The sequence below is a fragment of the Caretta caretta genome, chromosome 4, assembly GCF_965140235.1.
Source record: "Caretta caretta isolate rCarCar2 chromosome 4, rCarCar1.hap1, whole genome shotgun sequence".
Classification (NCBI taxonomy): domain Eukaryota; kingdom Metazoa; phylum Chordata; order Testudines; family Cheloniidae; genus Caretta; species Caretta caretta.
Window position 1 is genome coordinate 85,998,186 of NC_134209.1, and position 21,478 is coordinate 86,019,663.

General features: G+C 39.8%; 1 protein-coding gene across 2 annotated transcripts; it reads right to left on the minus strand.

The window, feature by feature from the left end:
• Nucleotides 1–1,279: 1,279 nt before the first annotated feature.
• Nucleotides 1,280–20,385, minus strand: AGA (aspartylglucosaminidase). 2 transcript variants are annotated; one of them, XR_007356362.2, is made up of 10 exons: nucleotides 20,134–20,385; nucleotides 15,779–15,932; nucleotides 14,807–14,919; nucleotides 11,583–11,695; nucleotides 9,709–9,826; nucleotides 8,524–8,599; nucleotides 7,312–7,419; nucleotides 5,404–5,537; nucleotides 4,321–4,549; nucleotides 1,280–4,120 (listed from the first exon to the last, which is right to left on the minus strand). XR_007356362.2 is itself a non-coding variant. In XM_048847813.2 (9 exons), the coding sequence occupies exons 1-9, from the start codon at nucleotides 20,324–20,326 to the stop codon at nucleotides 4,449–4,451; spliced, it is 1,110 nt and encodes a 369-aa protein (XP_048703770.2). In that variant the 5' UTR covers nucleotides 20,327–20,385; the 3' UTR covers nucleotides 1,280–4,448. The 2 variants fall into 2 exon arrangements, 1 of the variants encoding a protein (XP_048703770.2); XM_048847813.2 differs by having other exon boundaries at nucleotides 1,280–4,549.
• Nucleotides 20,386–21,478: the final 1,093 nt, after the last annotated feature.

Here is a 21,478-nt window from a genome sequence, read left to right on the forward strand (position 1 = left end):
TGATTGGATTATAATTATCTCAGGAGTTATTTTGCCAACAGATAATTCATCACCAAATGTCATACCCTCACTCTCTCATGACAGTTTCTGAAATAGCTCATTCTTGTTATGGAGGCATTATTAGGAGCTCCACAGATAAGATTACAAACACTTAACACCCTTCCCGCCCCCCCCCCCCCCCCAGAGGGCTAAGTTCTTGTATACTCACAATAACTTGTTCCTAAATGGTATAAATTTTATTATGTTTAGGTTACAGGTTTAATTTAAATGGAAGCAATATTATTCAGGCCTTAAAATGCAAACAATCCCACATAACTGGTATCCATGTCTCACTGAGAGGCAGCCAAATTCTGCCAAGGAGGGCCAGACCCAAGGTGCGCAGCAGAATATGCTCCCTGGCATATTCAAGCCTCCTCAAAAGGGAAGAAATTGGAAGAGTTCCCATTGCATTGCTCCCCTTTTCCCCCAACCCAATTTTATATCCTTTTTTTATATATATATATATATACATATATATATATATATATATATATATACATATATATATATATATACATATATATATATATATATATATATACACACACACACACACACACACACCCCTTTGTTCTCTACTATGTCGAGCTCAAACCTCAATAGCTCAGTCCTGCTTCTTGGGAGCTATACATTCACTCTCCCCTCAGCAGCCCAAGGACTATTTAATTGATAGAACATGGAACAGTTCTAACAGGAGAATATCCCAAACTCTAGTGTGTAGGTCATTCACATGGGATATAGGAGACCTAAGTTGAAGTCCCTGCTCCAAATCAACCAGAGTGGGGATCTGAGGACAAGTTTCTCACATCACAGCTGAGCTGTCACATATTCTGGACATTCTCCACCCAAATTTAGCTGCCTTTTGTGCAGGTTAGGAAAGCTCTGCGCATGCCCACTGGATCACACAAGACAGATGGGGGAACACCTTGTCTGAGAATTCCACTGAGACTTAGACTTGAGCTAGAACTCCAAGCAGCTCAGGGTCATCAGACCTGAGGGTTTTATGTATGCCCACTAGTGGCAACTTAGGTGCTTTCAGAGTTAAGCAGCAGCTGAGCAAGAATTTTCAGGATCTAAGTTGTGCTTAAATATTGGCCTTACTTGCTTAAGTCCTATTGTTTATCTAGCCCTTTGACTACTTGTTTGCATAAAAATTAACAAGATGTACAGAGAATTGACACTTTTACAGAGGAAAAGCATTCTGAATAGTTAATTCAAACCCATGAAAACCTTCCACAAGTGTTCTTAAAGCACCTTTTTAATCCACATTCAACAGCTAGTGAAGGAAATGAATCCTCCAAATTGAACTTCATCAACAGAACAGTTAATAGCAGGTCATTAAAAACAACAGCCAGTCTTGTCTGGAAGACTTTCCAGCTTTTAAAAACATAGACACTAAGAACATAAGGCAACGACCATTTTAATGCAGAGTTTTCAAGGACACCAAAAAATTAAGATACATTAAAGTAAGCTTGCATTACCCAGTGGTTTTGTTCAAGTAGACAGAGCTAATTTAAAATGACCATATCATACCATAAGTATTTTACTTTTTTCCCCCTTTTAAATTTCCTTATCAATCTCAAGCTCTTGATTTAATCAATTGATCAGCAAGCCTGCTAAGTTAGAAGGAAGATCAAAGATTCTTTAAAACAGATCTTCAAAAATCTATGGCAGTACATTATAAATAAAACTTGGTATCTGCAAATGAGATGTAGTAGGAGATGAAATGAGAAATAGCACTCTCAGGGTCCTAGGTACTCAATTTTGTTCTCTAAAGATAAAATTCCATTGTATACATGCAATTGCTCCTTTAGAGGTGTAACCTACAAAGCGTGTGTGTGTGGAGGGGGGCAGGGGCGAGGGCACTCACAGAGCAGAACAAGGACAAAGGAAGCATTTCCATTTACTAAGCATCCTACAAAGAGAACTGACAACCTCATAATTCAATTTTCAATACAAGTGGCAGGCTGGGGATAGGAAAATTCTAATTAAATGGAGAAAACTGATGCTACAAGAATCAATATTTAAAACCTTGCGCAAATGGGAGTAGTTGAGCGCCATCTATGGGTAAAGGTATTATCACAACCTGAGAAACCAGGGAGAAGAAACTAATTTAAAAAAAAAAAAAAAAATTGAAGCCAGCACAAGAACAGTAACAAGTTACTAAAGGAGTGACATATTTGAAGTGGCAGCTTGCTTGCGGCTAGGAAAAGTTTACAGAAAACAGTACAGTTTATTACACTACCAAACAAATAAATAGCAGCCAAAAAACCCCAAGCTAAATTTTGCCAGTAAAAAGAGAAGTATTTTTATAAGTTGCGTTATTGTAGTGCATCCTGACTTGCGACAGATTACTGATTAGTAATTTAAAGAAAGAAAACAAATCTATACCTCTCAAGCAGTAATGTCTATATCCAAAGACCACAGACAAGAGATCTATCAGTGTAAGTTTTTATATAATGACTAGTGAGGAAACATGGGAGAAAGTACTGTATTTCCACACTTAGGCATCAGAAGGACAGTTCCCAGAATTTCATAGAATCATAGAACTGGAAGGGACCTCGAGAGGTTATCTAGTCTAGTCCCGTGCACTCAAAGCAGGACTAAGTATTATCTAGAAAGTCCCTGACAGGTGTTTGTCCAACCTGCTCTTAAAAATCCCCAATGATGGAGATTCCACAACTTCCCTTGGCAATTTAGTTCAGTGCTTAACTACCCTGACAGTTAGGAAGTTTTTCCCTAATGTCCAGCCTAAACCACCCTTGCTGCAATTTAAGCCTATTGCTTCTTGTCCTCTCCTCAGAGGTTAAGATCAATTTTTCTCCCTCCTCCTTGTAACAACTCCTTTCTAAGTGGAGTACTTTACATTTGTCCTTATTGAATTTCATCTATTTACTTCAGACCATTTTTCCAGTCTGTCCAGATCATTTTAAATTTTAATCCTATCCTCCAAAGCACTTACAACCCCTCCCACCTTGGTATTGTCTGCAAACTTTGTAAGTTTACTCTCTGTGCCATTACCTAAATAATTGATGAAGATATTGAACAGAACCGGACCCAGAACCGATCCCTGCTTGACCCCATTCGTTATGCCCTTCAGCATGACTGAACTACTGATAACTACTCTCTGGGAACGATTTTCCAACCAGTTATGCACTCACCTTATAGTAGCTCCATCTAGGTTGCATTTCCCTAGTTTGCTTACGAGACAGGATCAAAAGCCTTAGTAAAGTCAAGCTATACCATATCTACCACTTCCCCCCTATACACAAGGCTTGTTACCCTGTCAAAGAAAACTATCAGGTTGCTTTGACACGATTTGTTCTTGACAAATCCATGCTGACTGTTACTTATCACCTCTAATTTATTAATCTGGGGTTCAGTTGCCAAAAAGGACTGTTAAAATTAAGAGATTTACAAAAATGAATTATGGCCAGTGAAACACTTAATACAGAAAAATCAGTCTTATTCCACCCACAGTTCTTCTAGAACTGACCTGTGGGCTCGGAATCTGTACATCTGATGGGTGCTTTACCTGAGCTTAGGCAGCAATGGAATGCTGATCACAGCAGCACTGCTCACGCTGACAGAACACAACATGGGAAGTGAAAAGGAGAGCACAGTATGGAAGCCATCTTCTGAAAATGAGTCAGTTGCTGGGATCCTACCCAACACTTTGGGATTGGAAGGTAATAAGAAACATCTTCATTTGTTCCCAGAAATAAAGGAAGAAAGGAGGGAGTGTACCTGAGTCACAAAAAGCCACAAAATAGAGTAACTTCCTGACACTGCAGGATAACATTTGCAATGTAATACTGCATCACTGTGACTGAACATCATGGAACGATGAAGCATCACCACAAAAGCAGAAGCTTACTTTGCTGCTCTCCATTCAGACATGAAATTGTTCTCCAGTTCTTCTTGGTACAACAGTCGTGCAAACTTTCATCTGTATTTGAGACTGGTTCCAAAAGGCATTTCCCATTTTAAACTATAGTCATCCACATACACCAGCTGAGTATTTTGAAATACCACTTTATCATCAGTAGATATTTTGGATCTCTATACAGTATCCTGGAATCTAAAAAAAAAAAGTCAAATTTGTTCATCCTGTAGATGAAGCCAACTTACCCACCAGAATCTAGAAATAACCCGCCAGATTAACAGATTCGTTTGCTAGATTGAGAAACTACAGATGAAGTTTACTGACATACTGGTGACATGGTAATAAAACAAAATACATTAAAAAAAGTGAGAGTGATATGTGCTATCTCCACATACATTACTCTTCCTCAAATATCTGTGCAAAAGGAAACTGCAAACACTTTGTAAAATGGCAGTCAGTGAGCCTTTTCAGCCTTCTTTTCCTCCTTGGTCTTTAAGTGTAAATGCAGTTGGTACACAAAAAATTAAATGCAGTCTACTACTTGCTCAGATGGCTGATTTAGCAAAGGACTATAAACCATGAAGTGAAACTGAGTGAATCCTGGAACTTTATTGCAGGCAGCACCTGGGAAAGGAAAAAAAAAGAAACAAAAGTGACCTGCCTATTCCCTATAGGATTAGTATGTCTGTCATATTTCATCTTCTAAAGATCCAATTACTAATTCTGGTACAATGGTGTAATTTCCTTTTACAATCTGTTTAACCCAACATTGAGATTTCTCAAAAGCATTTTACTTTTCATGTGGAAACAGCATGCTCATTACCAGTGTAGTGCACTTAATAAACTTAGTAATGTAAATTAGAAAAAAAATAGTGATGAGTGTAATGCGTTCCTACAACTATAATCGCTCAAATACAGAACTGTGGGAAGAGAGATCAAAGATCTACAACAAGCAGTCTACCCAATAAGCCATATTGATCAGCAAATTTTACTTTCTACTGATCTAAGAGTTTACTAATGAGATGCCCAGCATAATGACTGATCTTGGATTGCTTTGAAGCTGTGTTACAGTCACATTCAGACTGCCTTATGCCATATCCTAAAGATGTTTGGGATTTTTAATTTTTTTTATAAACCTTCAAATTAATCATACCTATAAAAATATGAGAAATTGAGGTTATAAATAGTTTCGAGTATTTACTAACTCCTCCAGGAAAGTTCTGTACAAATCTTAAGGTATTAGGCTGAAGAGGGCCAACCTGGATTTATGGGGTGTTTGGCAGGATACCATTTAATTATGTACTTCCAGACCTAATAAAATATCTGGTATTTGATAGTAAGAGTGGAAAATCCCCTTGCTCCCCCTACTCCCCAATATTGGTTAAAGTTGCAGCCTGCTGCTTTAAAATACATCTCTATGTTTCACTCGTCTGTGTCAAAGTTCTCTGTGTTGAACAAAATATAACAGTAATATATACCAAAACTTCCAGTTGTGTTGGCACAGATAACAGCACCAAAGAAGTATGGAGCATACTTCTGGATCCTGGAAATAACTTTCTGGCAAGCTATAGCTGGATCTGTTCCTGTCCTCATATACTCCACTGCTTGATAGCTGATTTAGGAAACAAATCAGAAGTTACACTCATTATGACTGAATATAATCAAAATAGACATTCTAAAATATGATAGCTCAGAACTCCATCAATTACTGGAGTACAGGGGAAAAAAAAAACTACTGGCCAAATCTCCATGTTGAAGATATTACGGTATTCAGTTAGTGATACAAAAATATGGCAATTCATGTCCACTTCATATGAACAAAGTAAATTATTTTGCTTTGTTCATATGAACACAAATACAAAACTGGAGACTAAGCTACTGATCAACTCCTTTCCTGCTTGGAGTTTGCAAGAACTGCTGAATTGCTGTTTTTCCTCATTAATGAAGTGTTTTGGGGTTTTTTTGTTTTGTTTTTTTTATAAAAGTTGTCTCAGATTTGCCATGAAGCTTCAAAAGGTTTTCTTTTTTTAAAAGGTGTTTTATTTTAAATGCAAAACCGAACTAAATACCTTCATATCTATAGTAACACCACATAATATCATTAGACTAACGATACTGCTAACCAGTTCTACATTTCCACAATGCACAATCTCAAAAGTCAACAATTTTGAGTAACAGCACAACATGGGCCTAAAAGGAGTAGTCTGTTCTGATTTCAGAAAACATAAATACTGTGTATCAAGCCACTATGTCTTGTTACAATAAGAGAAACTCAAGTAAGGAGGGAATGAGCTTCAAATCTGGCACTTTGGAGGAGGACTATCATCACATTTTGGGAAGTTCCTTATCTCTGGACTCAATATCTTCTGTCACAGAAATACAAGTTACCAAAAAAAACCCCTATCTATTCACCTGAGCCGGATAAAAATTTGAATGTAGAGCTATCGTCCATAGTTTGTTTCCTCATAAGTCAATTATTTTGAGATATTAACTTATATCATACATCAACATTTCAGAAGTGAAAAAATCAAGGGGCAAAATAATTACTGTTTTCTGGACGTTTGACAATTCAGAGCTATTCTGCTTTAGATTACACACCCTATTCTGCACAAGACAAGCACACTGACAAACAGAAAGGACATAGACAGTGTCTTCTAGTCCAGTCATTTCCCAAAACCGGAATGCATAAAGCACTGGTATTCCAAGCTTTTGCAAACAGTTCTTCAAGCTGCTTAAAAGAGGACTTAGCATCTTAACTATTATCTTGTGATCTGAAATCTATTGTAAATATCAATGTCTCTGTAACCTCCAGAATGGAGTACTGCAATATATTCTATTTGAGGCTACCCATGAAGACCATTTGCAAAATTCAGGCACCCAGATTTTAAACAGACTACACCATTTTTTGGAAATGAAAAGGAGCAGGCACAAAGTAAGATGCTGACTATATACAATTCCACTGGTGAAGAAAATAGCCACCTCTGAGACCACTTTCTCTTCTTCCTAACACTTAAGAAGTGTTTGTTCCCACAACTGAAACTTGAGTGTAGGACACAAAGCATTTTTGGTGGAGTACATTTAGATCTGAAATCCACTCATTTCTTCTGTCAAAGCCCAGGTTTGGCAACGTTTGCAGGATTTTCAATGAGGTAGCAGAAAACATGTTAAAGAATTGGTAAGTGATTTGTTGTCTGTAAGAGAGGATGTGGGGCTAGTCTGGTATTTTTGGCCATGTTGATTGGTATGAATAAAAAAGGAAGCAATGGCCAAATATGTTAAGCAGCCAACAAAACCAACGATTTTATTAATTCATCACTTTATTTGTTGATTTGTTTCACAGGAATTCTCTGGCAAAAATGTAAGCAATCTTCCCCAAAGGGACAAACCTGGGCAAAAAGCGCATCATGATATCACCATCTCCAGTGGCTGCCGCTCCTCCAATTGTACTATCAGCATAGGCTCCAGCTCCAGCTATTGGAGAGTCCCCTACACGACTATATAGAGGAAGGAAAAGAAACATCAAGTTAAAATGAAGACAGTTATAATGGGCCAAATACTGGTCCCAGTTACACTATTGTGCAACCTGGCTGAAGCCAGTGGGGTTGTATCAGTGTACCAGAGCAGAACTAGACCCAATATTTAAAAGGCAAATTCTTAGACTGGGTTCTTGTTTAAACAAAACACAACACAACATAAATAGCAGCAATGAGAATACACCAGGATTTTACAGTTTCATATTCCAGGAACTCCTAATCTTACACCACGTTAATGAGAGCTCTCTACTCTCAGTAATAAGGACTGACACTTGGGCACTTAAATACACTGCCAAGAAAAAAGCAAAATCACTCGGTGAAATAGTGACTGTTCCACAGTTTCAGCTTTCCAGAGTATTCTTCCTTCAAGATACAGAAGGTTTCTGTTTCAGTTTAGTCCACTTTGACAGTGGATTTAGCAAATCTGGAAAAAGGCGCTCATTCTTGAATAAGAGAGTTCATACAGAGTTATTCAGGAATAGGTCCTGAATAGGTCCATGTGTAAACAAGGCCTCATTCCTTGATCCTGTTGAGACTCCTAAAGTTCTGGAGATATTTATTGAGTCACTCCAAATCAAATTTATCATTGACATGAGTTTTTTTAAAGTTTCTTTAACTTTCAAGAGTGAAAACATGGGTCATATGTCATTTTTTTTTTTTTAAAAAAAAGCTTTTAAAGGGGCCACCAGGCTATTACAAGCATAAAGCAACAAACTCAATTCAACATCAAATATGCAAGGGGTAACCCTAGATCTACACATTCTTTAGACAATGCTCATAAAGAACCTATTCTTGCTCCCATTTAAAAATGAAAAAAAAATAAAAAAGCAGGCCTAAAGTAACTTCTACTATATTTATACACAAAGTTGAAAAAACAAGCCCACTAAAAATTGTAATTGCAGCAGCACCTTAAAGACCCACCAGAAAATGGGGCCCTGTTGTGCTAGTCCCTGTATAAACACGATCATTTAGATAAGCAAAATATCACCTCACCTACACAGATAATTACATGAAATCAAGGATTACAAATACCATATGTATTTTTCTCAAACTACAAGTACTAACCCCTGGATTTTGTGGACTGCACCATTTGTAGATGTCCCAACTGCAACATTTCCGGAACCACCAATTACAATCATGCCTATAAATTTAAACAATGGTGAAGCTTAACAAGAATAATTTCTCATATATTTGTTAAAACATCGGTTACAATTCAGCAGCATAAAAACTGATCATATATTTATAGCCCTTGTAAGGGCTCTATTTTTAAAATGAAGTTTTACACCTGAGCTGTGATTTTCAGAGGGACCTAAATATTGGTATTTTAAAACATTTGAAAATTGGGCCATATATAATCATTCTTGGTAAAACAATAATAAGTATAATTTAAATTCTCCAGTGAATTTTTTTATCCAAATTTTAAAGAGTCCAAAAAAGCCACTAGTATAAACACACACTTGAAAATACATTAATAAAGCTTAACTACCTTAACCAAGTACAAATGAAGAGGTGACATATTCAACACATGACCCACCAATCTTAGCACCCCCCTACTTCCAGCAATTATAGAATTCAGACCTCAATTCAGAAAGATTCTTAAAGCAGTAAGTAGTCCCACTGAAGTCAATTAGGCACGTTCTTAAGTACTTTGATGAATGTGTGTGTGTGTGTCAGCACTTAAAATTTTAAGTGGTAATTCTTTGGTAATGAAAATTTTGAAGATTTTTTGCATGACAAAGATCCAGTCCAAAATGCAGAAGATAAAATGTAACTGACAAAATATAGATAAATAATCTGTACTGAGTTGTCTGGAAAGGTCTCTCCAAAGTCTGCAGTTCTGGAACGTCTGCTATGCCGACAATGTGAAAAATCAATCATGAAATACAAGAAAATGTTATAAACATACAAAATTGCCTACGATGCAACAACCAAAAATGCTTTACAAGACTATTACTCCTAACCTATTTTAAACATACAAATTTGCAAACAATGCTGTTGCTCAAATCAAAAAGTTAAAAAGAAGAGGAAACATTAAAATAGATTCTAGATTTACAAACCCTAAATTGACTAAAGAGTTGCAACCAACTCCTTTATAACACGTGCATAAATAGTACACACACTTGAAAATGGTGCTGTATATCTGGTATACTACCAGTCTGAAATAATTTATTTGAACTCAGTAAGACTGAGTTGATCATGAAGCAAAAAAGTGAATACATCTTTTAGCATAAAAGAACCAAAGAGTGTTACCAATTGTATCATGATTATGAATATTTATTCTTTTCTGTGAGTTGATCCATTCTTCACTATTTAATTGTTTAGCCTGTTTGTATGGTCCACAGGATTTTGAGGCATCTGGTATTACATTCTGTAATCAATATTTTATTCATATGAGTCTTTAATATTTCAGTAAAGATGCATTTTAAACAAACTACTGCAACAAAAATCTAAATCCATTGTACAATATTTTAAGATATCTAATGCACAGTTGTACTGAAGTTACAAAAGAGATGGATATTCTTATTAAGAGATGAATTGACTGACTTTTCATAATGTGTGGTACAGGATCTGTTAATCTGATAGTGCCTATTAGAGAAAAGCAGCAGAACAATCACAAGACTCATTCTTTGGTCAAAACAAGTTTGCATTCTTCAGCAAGATAAAGAAACCACAGAAACAAAGTTGCTGTTAGTACCACACTAAGATAAAGTAATCCTCTTGTACTTAAGATGACTAAACTTGGTTACAAGTAATACTTTAGGCAGGACACCTTTTCAAGTAAATGAATAGGCAAGAGAGTATGTACCAAATTAAACTGTCTCAATTCCACTGTATTTCAGATACAAAAACAGACAACAACCTACAGAGGAGTGGGCTCTGCAAGCATGTAACAGTCTGTGCACAGGGACAAACATGCTAACTTATGATTGTCATATCTACAGCAGGGATCTCAAACTCATGGCCCGCAGGCCATCTGCAGCCCGCAAACCTCCCCAATGTGGCCTGTGGGGCTCCAGCAGTTTTGGGGCCAGGTCCCCCCTTGAACCCACCTGCCGCCCCCAGGCACTCCCCGCCAGGCGATTTACAATGGCCCAGGGCCCCAGCAGTGCAGCAGAACTGAGTAGCAGCTGCCTGCTCGCTCCACATGTCTGCTGGCCCCTCCCTGTGGCTGCGGGGTGGGGGGTGCTGCGCCTATGCACTGTCCCTGCCTTGAGCGCTCCTGTGGCCAATGGGAAGCTGCGGGGGTGGTGCCTGGGGCAGAAGTGCATGGAGGCCCCCCGGCCCACCCCCCCTTGGAGCCCCAGGTAAGCGGCAGACCCCCCTCTCCGAGCCACCCCCTCCCCACATACCACCTCCTGCCTCCAAACTCCCTGCCAGAGCCTGCACCCCCCCTTCCCACACCCACCCTCCTGACCCTAAACTCCCTCCCAGAGCCTGCACCCCAGACCTCCTCTCCCACCCAAACTACCTCCCAGAGCCTGCAACCTAATCCCCTACCCCATACTTCCTCCCCAACCCAAACTCCCTCCCAGAGCCTTAGGCAGGTGGGGTCAGAGTTTTGGGGGGCAGGTTCTGGGCAGCATGAGTGACATTATTGGCCCGCTGGGAGGATTTGAGGACTGGTACTGGCCCTAAAGTAATTTGAGTTTGAGACCCCTGATCTATAACTACCAATTTAGGCTTCAATTTTGGAAAGACTTAAGCCTATGAGTAGTCCCTATGATTGTAATGGGACTACTTCCATGTGTAAAAGTCACTCATGTTTAAATACCTGCAAGATGAAGGCCTTAATTCCCACTAAGGGATTTCATTTAGAAACTCAATTTTAAGTTTCTGCACTCATGCCTCACTGAGAAATCATCCTCTGTTTTTGAGGGTTAGCATTTTCTTCCAAATTCAATGAAAAACCACTGTACTAACATCAATATTAACAGAATTCTACAAATCAGGCAGCAAACAGGCTTTCCAATCCCCAAGTATATCAAATTAACAAGAATTCCAGGATTTTTAAAAAATATTTAATGGAACATTCTTTGTTCCTTTAATATGAAGTATTTCTTTAATAAGTCAAGAGTAACAAGCAATGTTGGTCAAATTTCTAAAATAAAACAATTATACTGTACCTTCCAGTAGTTTGGCTGACAGCTTTGATTAAGCCACTTTAAATATATTGAAAGAGAATTCTGAGTGGTTAAATCTTCACAAGGAAATCCCATGCTTTCTGCAAACAGTGAGGCTTTAACAGGCAAAAAGAAAAATTCAGCAATATTGTAGCATGAGTACATTAGGTTTATCATACACTATATGTTATGATCAAGATGAAATATTAGTTTATATATAGCTCATCCCCCTGAAACTATAGAATATACTTCTTCAGACAAACAGCATGTCAGTGTAATCTCCGATATACCATCGCATCCAATTCCTCCTTTACTGAGGGCGCTATATCCCACACTTCTAGGAGGAGAGATGCTATCTACTGTGTCTTTTTGTTTCTTCATTTAAATATGTTCTCTCTGACTATGACGAGAGAGCTTTCTCTTCAGACATGTTGCTTTACAAAAGGAGCAAAACTTTTCAAAAAGGACAAATACCATCCAAAATCAAGACTGTGCTATGTGTAACAGGGAAATTTTAAACAATCAAAAATTTGTAAGTAGCAAATTAATTACAAAAACACTATCAATTTGATATCTAGACATTTTTAAAGTATGAGGTAAGCAGAGAAAGACTCAGATATCAATACCTGCCCCTGAGTACCTCTGACAATTTCTGTGGCTTTACTATCACACTTTCCTAAAATTTAAATTTGATTATGTATTTCTTAATTTTTTTTTTTTATAATTGTCACAGTATGAAAAACAAATCAATAGTAGGGTAAACTGACTGTCTATACAGGAGAAAGAATGAAAGCAATTGCCACAAAGCACAGCCAAATGCAAAGTAAATGAACAGAAAAAAAATAGAAAAATGCTATTAATTCATCTTTTAGTTACAGTAATCTTTGGAATTATCAATCTGGAAGAAATCAAATTCAGACAGAATTGTTTACAGACTTGTAAATTACCAATCCCTTCCATGTTTGAGTCCTTTGACATTTATGTGAACATAATACATAGTTTTACAAGATTCTTAGGAGTTTCCGCTTATCCAAATATTACAAAAAAAACTTTCAATTGATTTAGAAGTTAATTTTGTATTGCTTTTCTAAAGCTACGTATGTATTGGGAGTTTCATGAGCAAAAGTTACTGATATTTACTGACATTTCAGTATCTAGAACAAGCAAGCAAGCGACCACATGAGCTAAGAAAAGTCTGCTTGTTCATGTTTATTGATCCTCCTTTTACGACTTCTGTAGTGGAGCTGTTGGGTAATGTGCACTAAGGTAGTATGGTTTCATTAAAAAAAAAAGCATCTATCATACTCCCTATCTGATATAATTTGGAATCACTTAAACTGAAAAGGACTCAGAGTACTGTTTAGGAAGTTAGAAATATAAGACTCAATTATTTTCAATACTGAAAACCAAACAGAACGAATTCCCATTAACATTTTAGTACCAGGAATAATATACTGTACTTTCCACACATTACAATACTATCAATTACAGTATATTCTATATTATGCTGAACAGTTAAGGGCACAGTTGTGTTCTTTTTTCTGTCAATCACTCAAAGAAACTTCTGTGTGGACAGAAAAATTAAGGAGACTATCCTAGTTTCAAATATTTTTTCTTTTACTCTCCAAACAAGAGCTGAAATATGTAGAATACGGGTATCGGACGATGTAGCTTGATAAAAGCAGAAACAATCTTGTAGAAAAACTCTTACAAGAAGTCATTCTAGTTTGTTCTAAGTACATTTTAAGGACAATTTTTTTAAAATTGTTTCTAATACTTTGTGTGGAACAGAAATGTGCCTTCCTCTCCTCCACTGATATTAAAGTTCAACTCCACACACTAGTGAGTCTGCTGTCCTCTCCAGTCAGCGTTTGCCTTACCACTTCCCAGTGTCATGCCTCATATTGGCTTCCAACATCCCTGCTCTCATCCCGCTGAGCACTTCCAGAGAAAATTGTATGACTCAACTTCCTTCACAAAGAATTTGTTTTTCCCCCCCTTCCACCTTCTTTACCCTTCTGACACACGGTGCTGAAGCTTGTCACCCCTCTGACTCTCTGTTCAAACCTACCTCCATTATTCTTAGTCATTCTCAGACTTCATTCCTGGTATTCCAGGTTGCTCTGCTATTCCCACACATCTTTTAGTTTACCCCATCCCAAACCCCTTTCACCTTGAAGCACAAAGTCTACTGTGACTTTCTTTACTTCCCACTCTACTCATTCCCTCCTGAATCCCTTGTATGCTACTGATACGCCTCTTACCACAGTCACTAGAGACTGCCTCCTGGTCAAATCAAAAAGGTCTGTAAAGCATCTCAAACTCCAGCCCTCCCTTTCCAGACCTAAAGGAGTCCTCGCATCAACTACAGCAACTGTCTCCTCTGTCTTGTCTCATTTTCTTCATTCCATCCAAAATGCTACTGCCAAATTCATCTTCCTTTCTTGTCACTGACCACATCACCTCTTTTTAAATTTAATCTTTGCCTTCATGACTTCCTCCATGCAGCCCCCTACACTTAAAAAGCCCTTAAGTCAACCAAAGTCTTCATAGTAACATTTCTTCCATAAAGTCACAAGATATTAATCCACCAATAAAGTATTAAGTTACCTTAAAAAGATGAAACCTCCACTGTTTATAGAATTTATCAATACGTGGTGTGTTGTGCCAAGCTGTACAGTACCTGATTTATTTACAAGCTCTGAGGCAGAAAGTCTTCATGTATGTTTTTAAACTGCAAAGTACAATGACTGTGCTCAATAAATAGGAAAATGAACTTTGAAATAAAATTAAGTACCAATTCTGCCATTCATTTTTTTTAGCAAAGCTTCCCTTGTATTTTAAGATGAAATATTGGCATATGCCAGCTTCCATTTATATAGTGTCTTATGTCAAAACATCTTTACTTAGTATGTGCATTTTCAGTGATATGCAAACAGCTCTGGCATTCAAAGTTAATAGTTGCGGCTGAGTCTGTAGAGGGAACATAAAACCCTTTGTTTTAGTTCAAGCAGAAATAGCAGAATAAAAAACCCTGGTAATTTGTAGATATTTAATAAACTTAAAGAAGGATAAATGCTTTTCAACTACTTAACAGCATTCATTTGAATATATATGTGGGGGATTCCTCCACTATCAAGATTTATCTATTGTAAGTCTCCTTATTGTACAGTGATAATTAAGACAAGGATAAGAATTGGAAATAACTGAATAAAGCACATAATTACCCGACTCCCCCACTAATAATGTGTGTTTAGTGTGCTGAATCACTTTCCGTGCTACACCAATAGCATTTTTTATACGTCTGAGATCTGCTACTGCCCCAACTTCCATGGTGTTGCTGAAACAAGAAAATGGAAGTGAGAAATATTTAAGGCATGCATATATTAAACAGTAACAGAGGATAATAAAACAATGACATATCTTTTCCTATAGATACTTTGTGCTAGTCTACACTAAGGAGCTGTGCCATTTTATCTATCCCCGAACGCAGTTATATCAAGATAAAGGTGCGTTATACTGTACTGGTGGAAATCATCTTTGTACTGATATAAATGCATACATATTTAAGTTTTACTAGTTAAGTATTTCAGGTATAAATAATTGCACCACTAAGCAAACCAGTTGCTCTAGTAAGACTTTCAAAGTGTAGGTCAGACCTAAACAATGAATAAGGTCTAAAAGACGTAACACAGAATTGCCAAGAAAGTAAAATTTGTATGGAAATTAAAGAGCAAATGGTTCTCTATTAAGCTTATGCTTAAACCTCCAGATATCCCAATCCTGCAAAAGTAAGCTTTTCTCTGCCTCTTTAGACAAACAGTCATATAGGTACTGTACATTATGTTTAATTTTCAAGGAGAATCTCTACTCTTCAATATCCAGGAACTCCATATGCATCCCTTAGCTCCCCTATCTGGCAATCAGGCTATTTGAAATGAATGTCAGGGATTGCAAGAAAAATGCTTAGCTAGCTTCCAAACATCCTGGTGCCATGGCGATTTATTCCCTGTTTGATTGGATATTTCCTTCTTTCTACTGTACCCCTGAACACATCAGTTAATATCAGAGTTTGAGTGCAGTGTAATGTCTATAGAACACATCAACATGATGGCATGGTACATATAACAATGTTTACATCATACTGAACTGTACTAAAAATCCTTAGTATTATTCCCTTCTCCAAGTAACTTTCTTACCCATCCATAATCATGGCATCTAATGTTGTTTCTCCATGTTCATCTGGACTTCCTCCAAACCCCACACTTCCATCACACTGATCAGTCTCACACTGACCGCAACCTCTCTCTACTGCATCCAGCTCAGAGCCTCCTGACTTTAAGATATACCATGCTGTAATCAACACAAACACCTGGTAAGTGAAAATAATTACTGTCTAATATTTCATTTAAAATTATAAAAACAAAACACACATGAAACTACACCAAGTATGGCAGGTAAAAGTAAATTGTATTATGTGTTGTTATTCTTAGGTGAAACTAGAGAAAGTTTTCAGAGTAACAGCCGTGTTAGTCTGTATTCGCAAAAAGAAAAGGAGTACTTGTGGCACCTTAGAGACTAACCAATTTATTTGAGCATGAGCTTTCGTGAGCTACAGCTCACTTCTATTCAGGATATAAAAAGTCAACATTTTTTGCATAATTGGCTAATGTTTCTGAATGGGAAGCGATGGAATATTTTTGTGAGTGGAGAGTTGTTGCAACAGTGTCCACAATTATAGTATATGATATACACCATAATTGTGGACACTAAGTAAAAAAAACACAATCATTTACTGTTGTGTAATTAAAGCACTCCTTCTCTCCAAGGCGTGAATAGCACTAAAGCCACACATACATACCAACTCTTTCACACAGGTATATCCAAGCCCACATGGAGTCTGTGTACCTATGCAGGATCATGGCATATTTAAAGATTTTTTTTAAATATACAACAGGAAAATGTTATATTAAAAGCATTTCTTAAGAGCCATTTCAGACACAATTAACCATAGTTAAAACGTGCCAGGTATAAAAATAAACCTAACAGTGTTTAAAGTATATAAATAAACAGAAACTAAAAACAGTATTTATGCAGCACTAAAAATAACCATCTTTTTCCCTGCTCCCTCTCTGTCATCTATCCTTTGAGATCTAGTTTATGGCTCAAAAAAAGCCTTTTATGTGAGTCAACACAAATGGCCCTGCTGAACTTGGCCCACAGACCTTGATCATTCAAACTGCTTCATGGGATCAGAGCCCTGAGTGTATGTGAAACCACAATAAAGTTAATGGAGTCCCCCATGGGTGCAGAGATCCACCCCTCTGGAACAAATAGCAGGATTAGGACACAGGCCCAGATCCTGCAAATATTTATGTGCGTATGTGATGCTGTATAATGGGGAAAGCAACCGACTACACTAATATGGTCACCACCACTTGCAAAACTGTGATAAATCTTGCACAAAATATACCTTGTATGGTATCACTGAAAAAGTTATAATTGGCTGTGTATAGTTGTCTTGTAATAATGTGTGTATCAATATCGTGTATGGAGTTATGACATTTTGCTATGTGTTTGTAACTTGAACTTGTTGTGAGTCTCCGAAGCATCCACAGGTTAACCCTTCAGGAGTAACAAAAGGAGCTGTGAAGACACCCTAACAATAGCATCCAAAATGTGCAAGCAAAATTTGCAATTCATATGAAGAACTGCTGAGTCTACACCTAGGAAATTTCTGGAAAAATCCTGGCTGAGAGGTCAAGATATAAAAGGCAAGAACAAAAAGCACCTTTTACCTCTTTCTTCTGTCCTACCACATCCCTGGACTATTGAATTTTGACAAGGAAAATTTTGAACAAAGGACTGAGGTTCCCACTACTACTTGGGAAAATCAGAGAGACTTATAAAAAACCATCCAATATAACATCCCTGCTAGCATTTTGGATTTACACGCTTTAATTCACCTGCAATGTAACTTACCTGCTTTAAACCTCTGCATAACTCATTTCTTTTCTTAGTTAATAAATCTTTAGTTAGTTTACTAAAGGATTAGCTGCAGCATTGTATTTGGTGAGATCTGAAGTGGACCTTCACCTGGTGGTAAGTGACTGGTTTGGGGGCTGTAAGAACTCAGCATGTGGTGAATTTTGGTTTTAATAACCTGTCAACACAATAGTCCAGTTTGTCTCGGTGGTAAATGTGGCAGCACTAAGACGACTAGCTAAAGCAGGGGTGGGCAAACTACGGCCCGCAGGCCGCATCCGGCTCATCAGACCTTTTAATCCGTCCCTCGAGCTCTAGCCAGGGAGCAGGATCGGATGCTTGCCCCACTCCGCACGTGCCATGGCTCCGTGCAGCTCCTGGAAAGAGCGGCAAGTCCTCTCTCCGGCTCCTACATGTAGGGGCAACCAGGGGTCTCCACATGCTACCCAAACCTCAAGCACAGGCTCTGCAGCTCCTATTGGCCAGGAGCTGCATGGGCAGCACCTATGGACAGCGCAGTGTACGGAGCTGCCGAGCCGCGCCTCTGCGTAGTAGCCGGAGCAGGGACATGCTGCTGCTTCCGGGAGCTACTTGATGTAAGTGCCACCCAGAGCCTGCACCCCGACCTTCTCTCATGCCCCAACTCAGATCCCCCTCCTGCTCTCCCAGCCCTGAATACCTTCCTGCACCCCAAATCCCTCAGCCCCACCCTGAGCCCTCAAGCACCCCCCCATCCAGAGCCCCCTCCCACACTCCAAACCCCTCAGCCCCAGCTCAGAGCCCCCTCCCCCACACCTCCTGTCTCAGCCCGGAGCCCCTCCCATACTCCAAACCCTTCTGCTCTACCCCCAGCCCTTCCTATACCCCTCATTTCTAGCTCCACCCCAGAGCCCACACCCCCAGCCAGAGCCCGCACCCCAACCAGAAATGTTGTGAGCATTCATGGCCCACCATACAATTTCTATACTCAGATGTGGCCCTCAGGCCAAAAAGTTTGCCCATCCCTGAGCTAGACTGTCAGTGGTTTTATGGCGAGCTAATAAAGTGACCCAGGAGCACATATACCTTGCTGCTTTGGCTAAATCTAACTATAGGATATCACCAATTTCGGAGCGTTTGCCAAATTTGGACAGCCTGACCTAATACTGGCACCCTCCATTATGACCTCCACTAGACATGGGTGATAGCATACCTAAACTTGACTATTCTGAGTAATTCCCCCATTGTTTCTGTGAGACTATGCAAAAGTAGTCAATTTAAGCATGTGGATAAGTGTTGGCAGAAACAGAGCCTTACATTGCAAGTGATGTACACTGCTGACAAAATTAGGTTTTAACTGAGTTAACAAGAAAGAATTCATATCAAAACTACAGTAGTCTAGCTTGGGTGCATTTTCTAAATCTGTCTCTACAACCTATATCTGTCTTTGGGGGCAACAGTAAGAGTCAGAAATACACATCTTATCTGTAAGTTACAATATACACCTCCTAACAGAGGTAAAACAGAGCAACAAAAAATCTAATAATGGTCAGAATTGCTGCTGTCTAAAGCATTATGTTGGACGGATTCTGAAGAAACACTGAATTTTTTTAAAAAAATATATATATTTTAAGCACACTTTTAAATACCTATGTTACTAATATCCATTCAGATTATTAGAAGCGAAAGTAATGTAAAAACTCAAGTTTGTCCCAATTTATGGTGTTTCATGGTCCAAACTGAGAAAACGCAAAAAGGAAAATAAACAAATTACCTTTATGTGTAGGTTCCTAATGGTATGCCATTTGGATTTCAAACATTGGTGGGGAATGGTGGTGGTTTTTTAAACTATAGTTACAGACAGCAACATAGAAACACTCCTGTTACGCTTTGGTTTGCAAAGCTTTTAATAAAATTTAAATGTTGGGGCAGATGCCCAAGTTAGGAAATATCCCATCCCCCCCATGTTTAACTGACATTTTTATAGTTCCACTTCCTATTGCTTGAACACTTCCATTACTAGTTTGGCCCCCAAAGTGTAGAGAGAAAAGGAGTCCTTGCGGCACCTTAGAGACTCACCAATTTATTTGAGCGTAAGCTTTCGTGAGCTACAGCTCACTTCATCGGATTCCGAAAGCTTATGCACAAATAAATTGGTGAGTCTCTACGGTGCCACAAGTCCTCCTCTCCTTTTTGCCAATACAGACTAACACGGCTGCTACTCTGAAAAGCGCAGAGAGGTTGGCTGAGGAACTTCTTTGGGGTCGTCTATCCACAGCAATTGTAGCCGTTTAGCTAAATCAGCATTTCTGAATAGCTGCACCAGCAATACCCCCAAGAACAGCAGCTCTCCCTGCTTCCCAGCCTCCCCCACGCGATCAAGGAGGGCAGTGCAAGACCTGAGTCACAGCCACCCCACCCCACTGCAATCCAGGCGCTGCGGGGAGTGCCCTGGGCGGCACCGCTCCCTGCGCTGGGCACAGGTGCGAAGGAGAACACGCGCCCCCCAACAGCAACCCCAGCCCCCCGCCCGCACGAGCCGGCCAGCCCAGCCGGGGCAGCACGAGGCAAAGCCCGGAGCCAGCGACACCTGTTTCCGTTGCTTTCCTAAACGCCCAGGTGTTGACGACTAGCGGCAGCGCCGCTGGACTCACGCCCGCCACCCCGGACACGGACACAGGCGGCGGCGGCGGCAGCAGCCAGAGGAGGAGGAGGAGGCGGAGGCGAAAGACGTGAGGCGCGCCGCACCCCATCGCCGCGCGCCGGCTGCACTCATACATCATCCGGGACGCGCGCGCCTGAGCTCGTGACTAATCACGCGGCCACAATTTCACAATCCCACCCGGAAGGCGCTCCCGACCGCGAGGGAGGGGAAGGAGCTGTTTGGCTAAGCGAATGGCCCCGCCCCCTCGCCGTTCCCAGCTCCCTCCCTCCTCTCTCCAGTGCAGTCAGTGCTGTTACCGCCACCAGGCCCCACTCCCCCCGGCAGAGCCCATGTGCTGCTAGGCTGTGGGCGGGGTTCAGCTGCCGCCCGCTCAGTCCAGGCGGCTGGCTGCCCCCCTCCACCCCCCCGACTTGCACCAGGCTGAGGTGTGAGCTGGACCCCTCCTTGTTCTGTGCCCGGGTGCCAGTTCTGACCCACCCTGGGGTGGGGCTGCCTCGGGTCTCTCACCCAAGTTCTGTGAGTTAGAGCTGTTGCCCTGGCACAGGAGAGGGGGAGCCGGCCTCGAGGTGATGCCTAATGTCCCAGGCATGGGGACTCCTGCTCTGCGGCCAGGACAAGGTGTAGGCACTCACCCTAACTCAGGACAGGCACCGTTGCTAGCCAGGAAAGCACCTGTGCCACTTGGATGACTCTTAGCAATGCACAGAGTAGGCCACCCCCATCTGAGATGTGAATGTGTGTTGTTTATTTCATTATGTTTCAATGATTATTTGTATTGAGGTAGGGCTGTTGTTGCCACCTCTCATAATAGTGGATGTTTGTCTGAAAACTGCAACACCAGGAGTTGTGGTTACCAGGAGAATATCAGGTGTCATTTAAAAAAAAATAGGACTTTAGCCTTCATGGTTGCAGAGAAAAGCTTGAAAGGGGGAACCCTAAAGGCTCACAAACCAGAAGGCAAATAAAAAGAACCCACAAGTTATTTTTAAAATCTTATGATTTTTAAGCTAGTGTCATACTTTTGGGAGGCCTGACAATTAAACTAGAGTTTGTCAGTGATTAAGACTGAACACAATAAATCAGGCTCCAGTGCTCTTTGAAAAAAGTATGCTCTTTCTATGTATGATCATAAGATACATGCATCAGCTTCTAAGTGTCATTCTGCTCTTGTATGAGTGTATCTTCTAGCAGAGGGGGAGTGTCTCTGTGATGGGCTTTAACTAGTTTCCATGATCTTCTGCTATTGTGGCAAATCATTTATTGAAGCTGA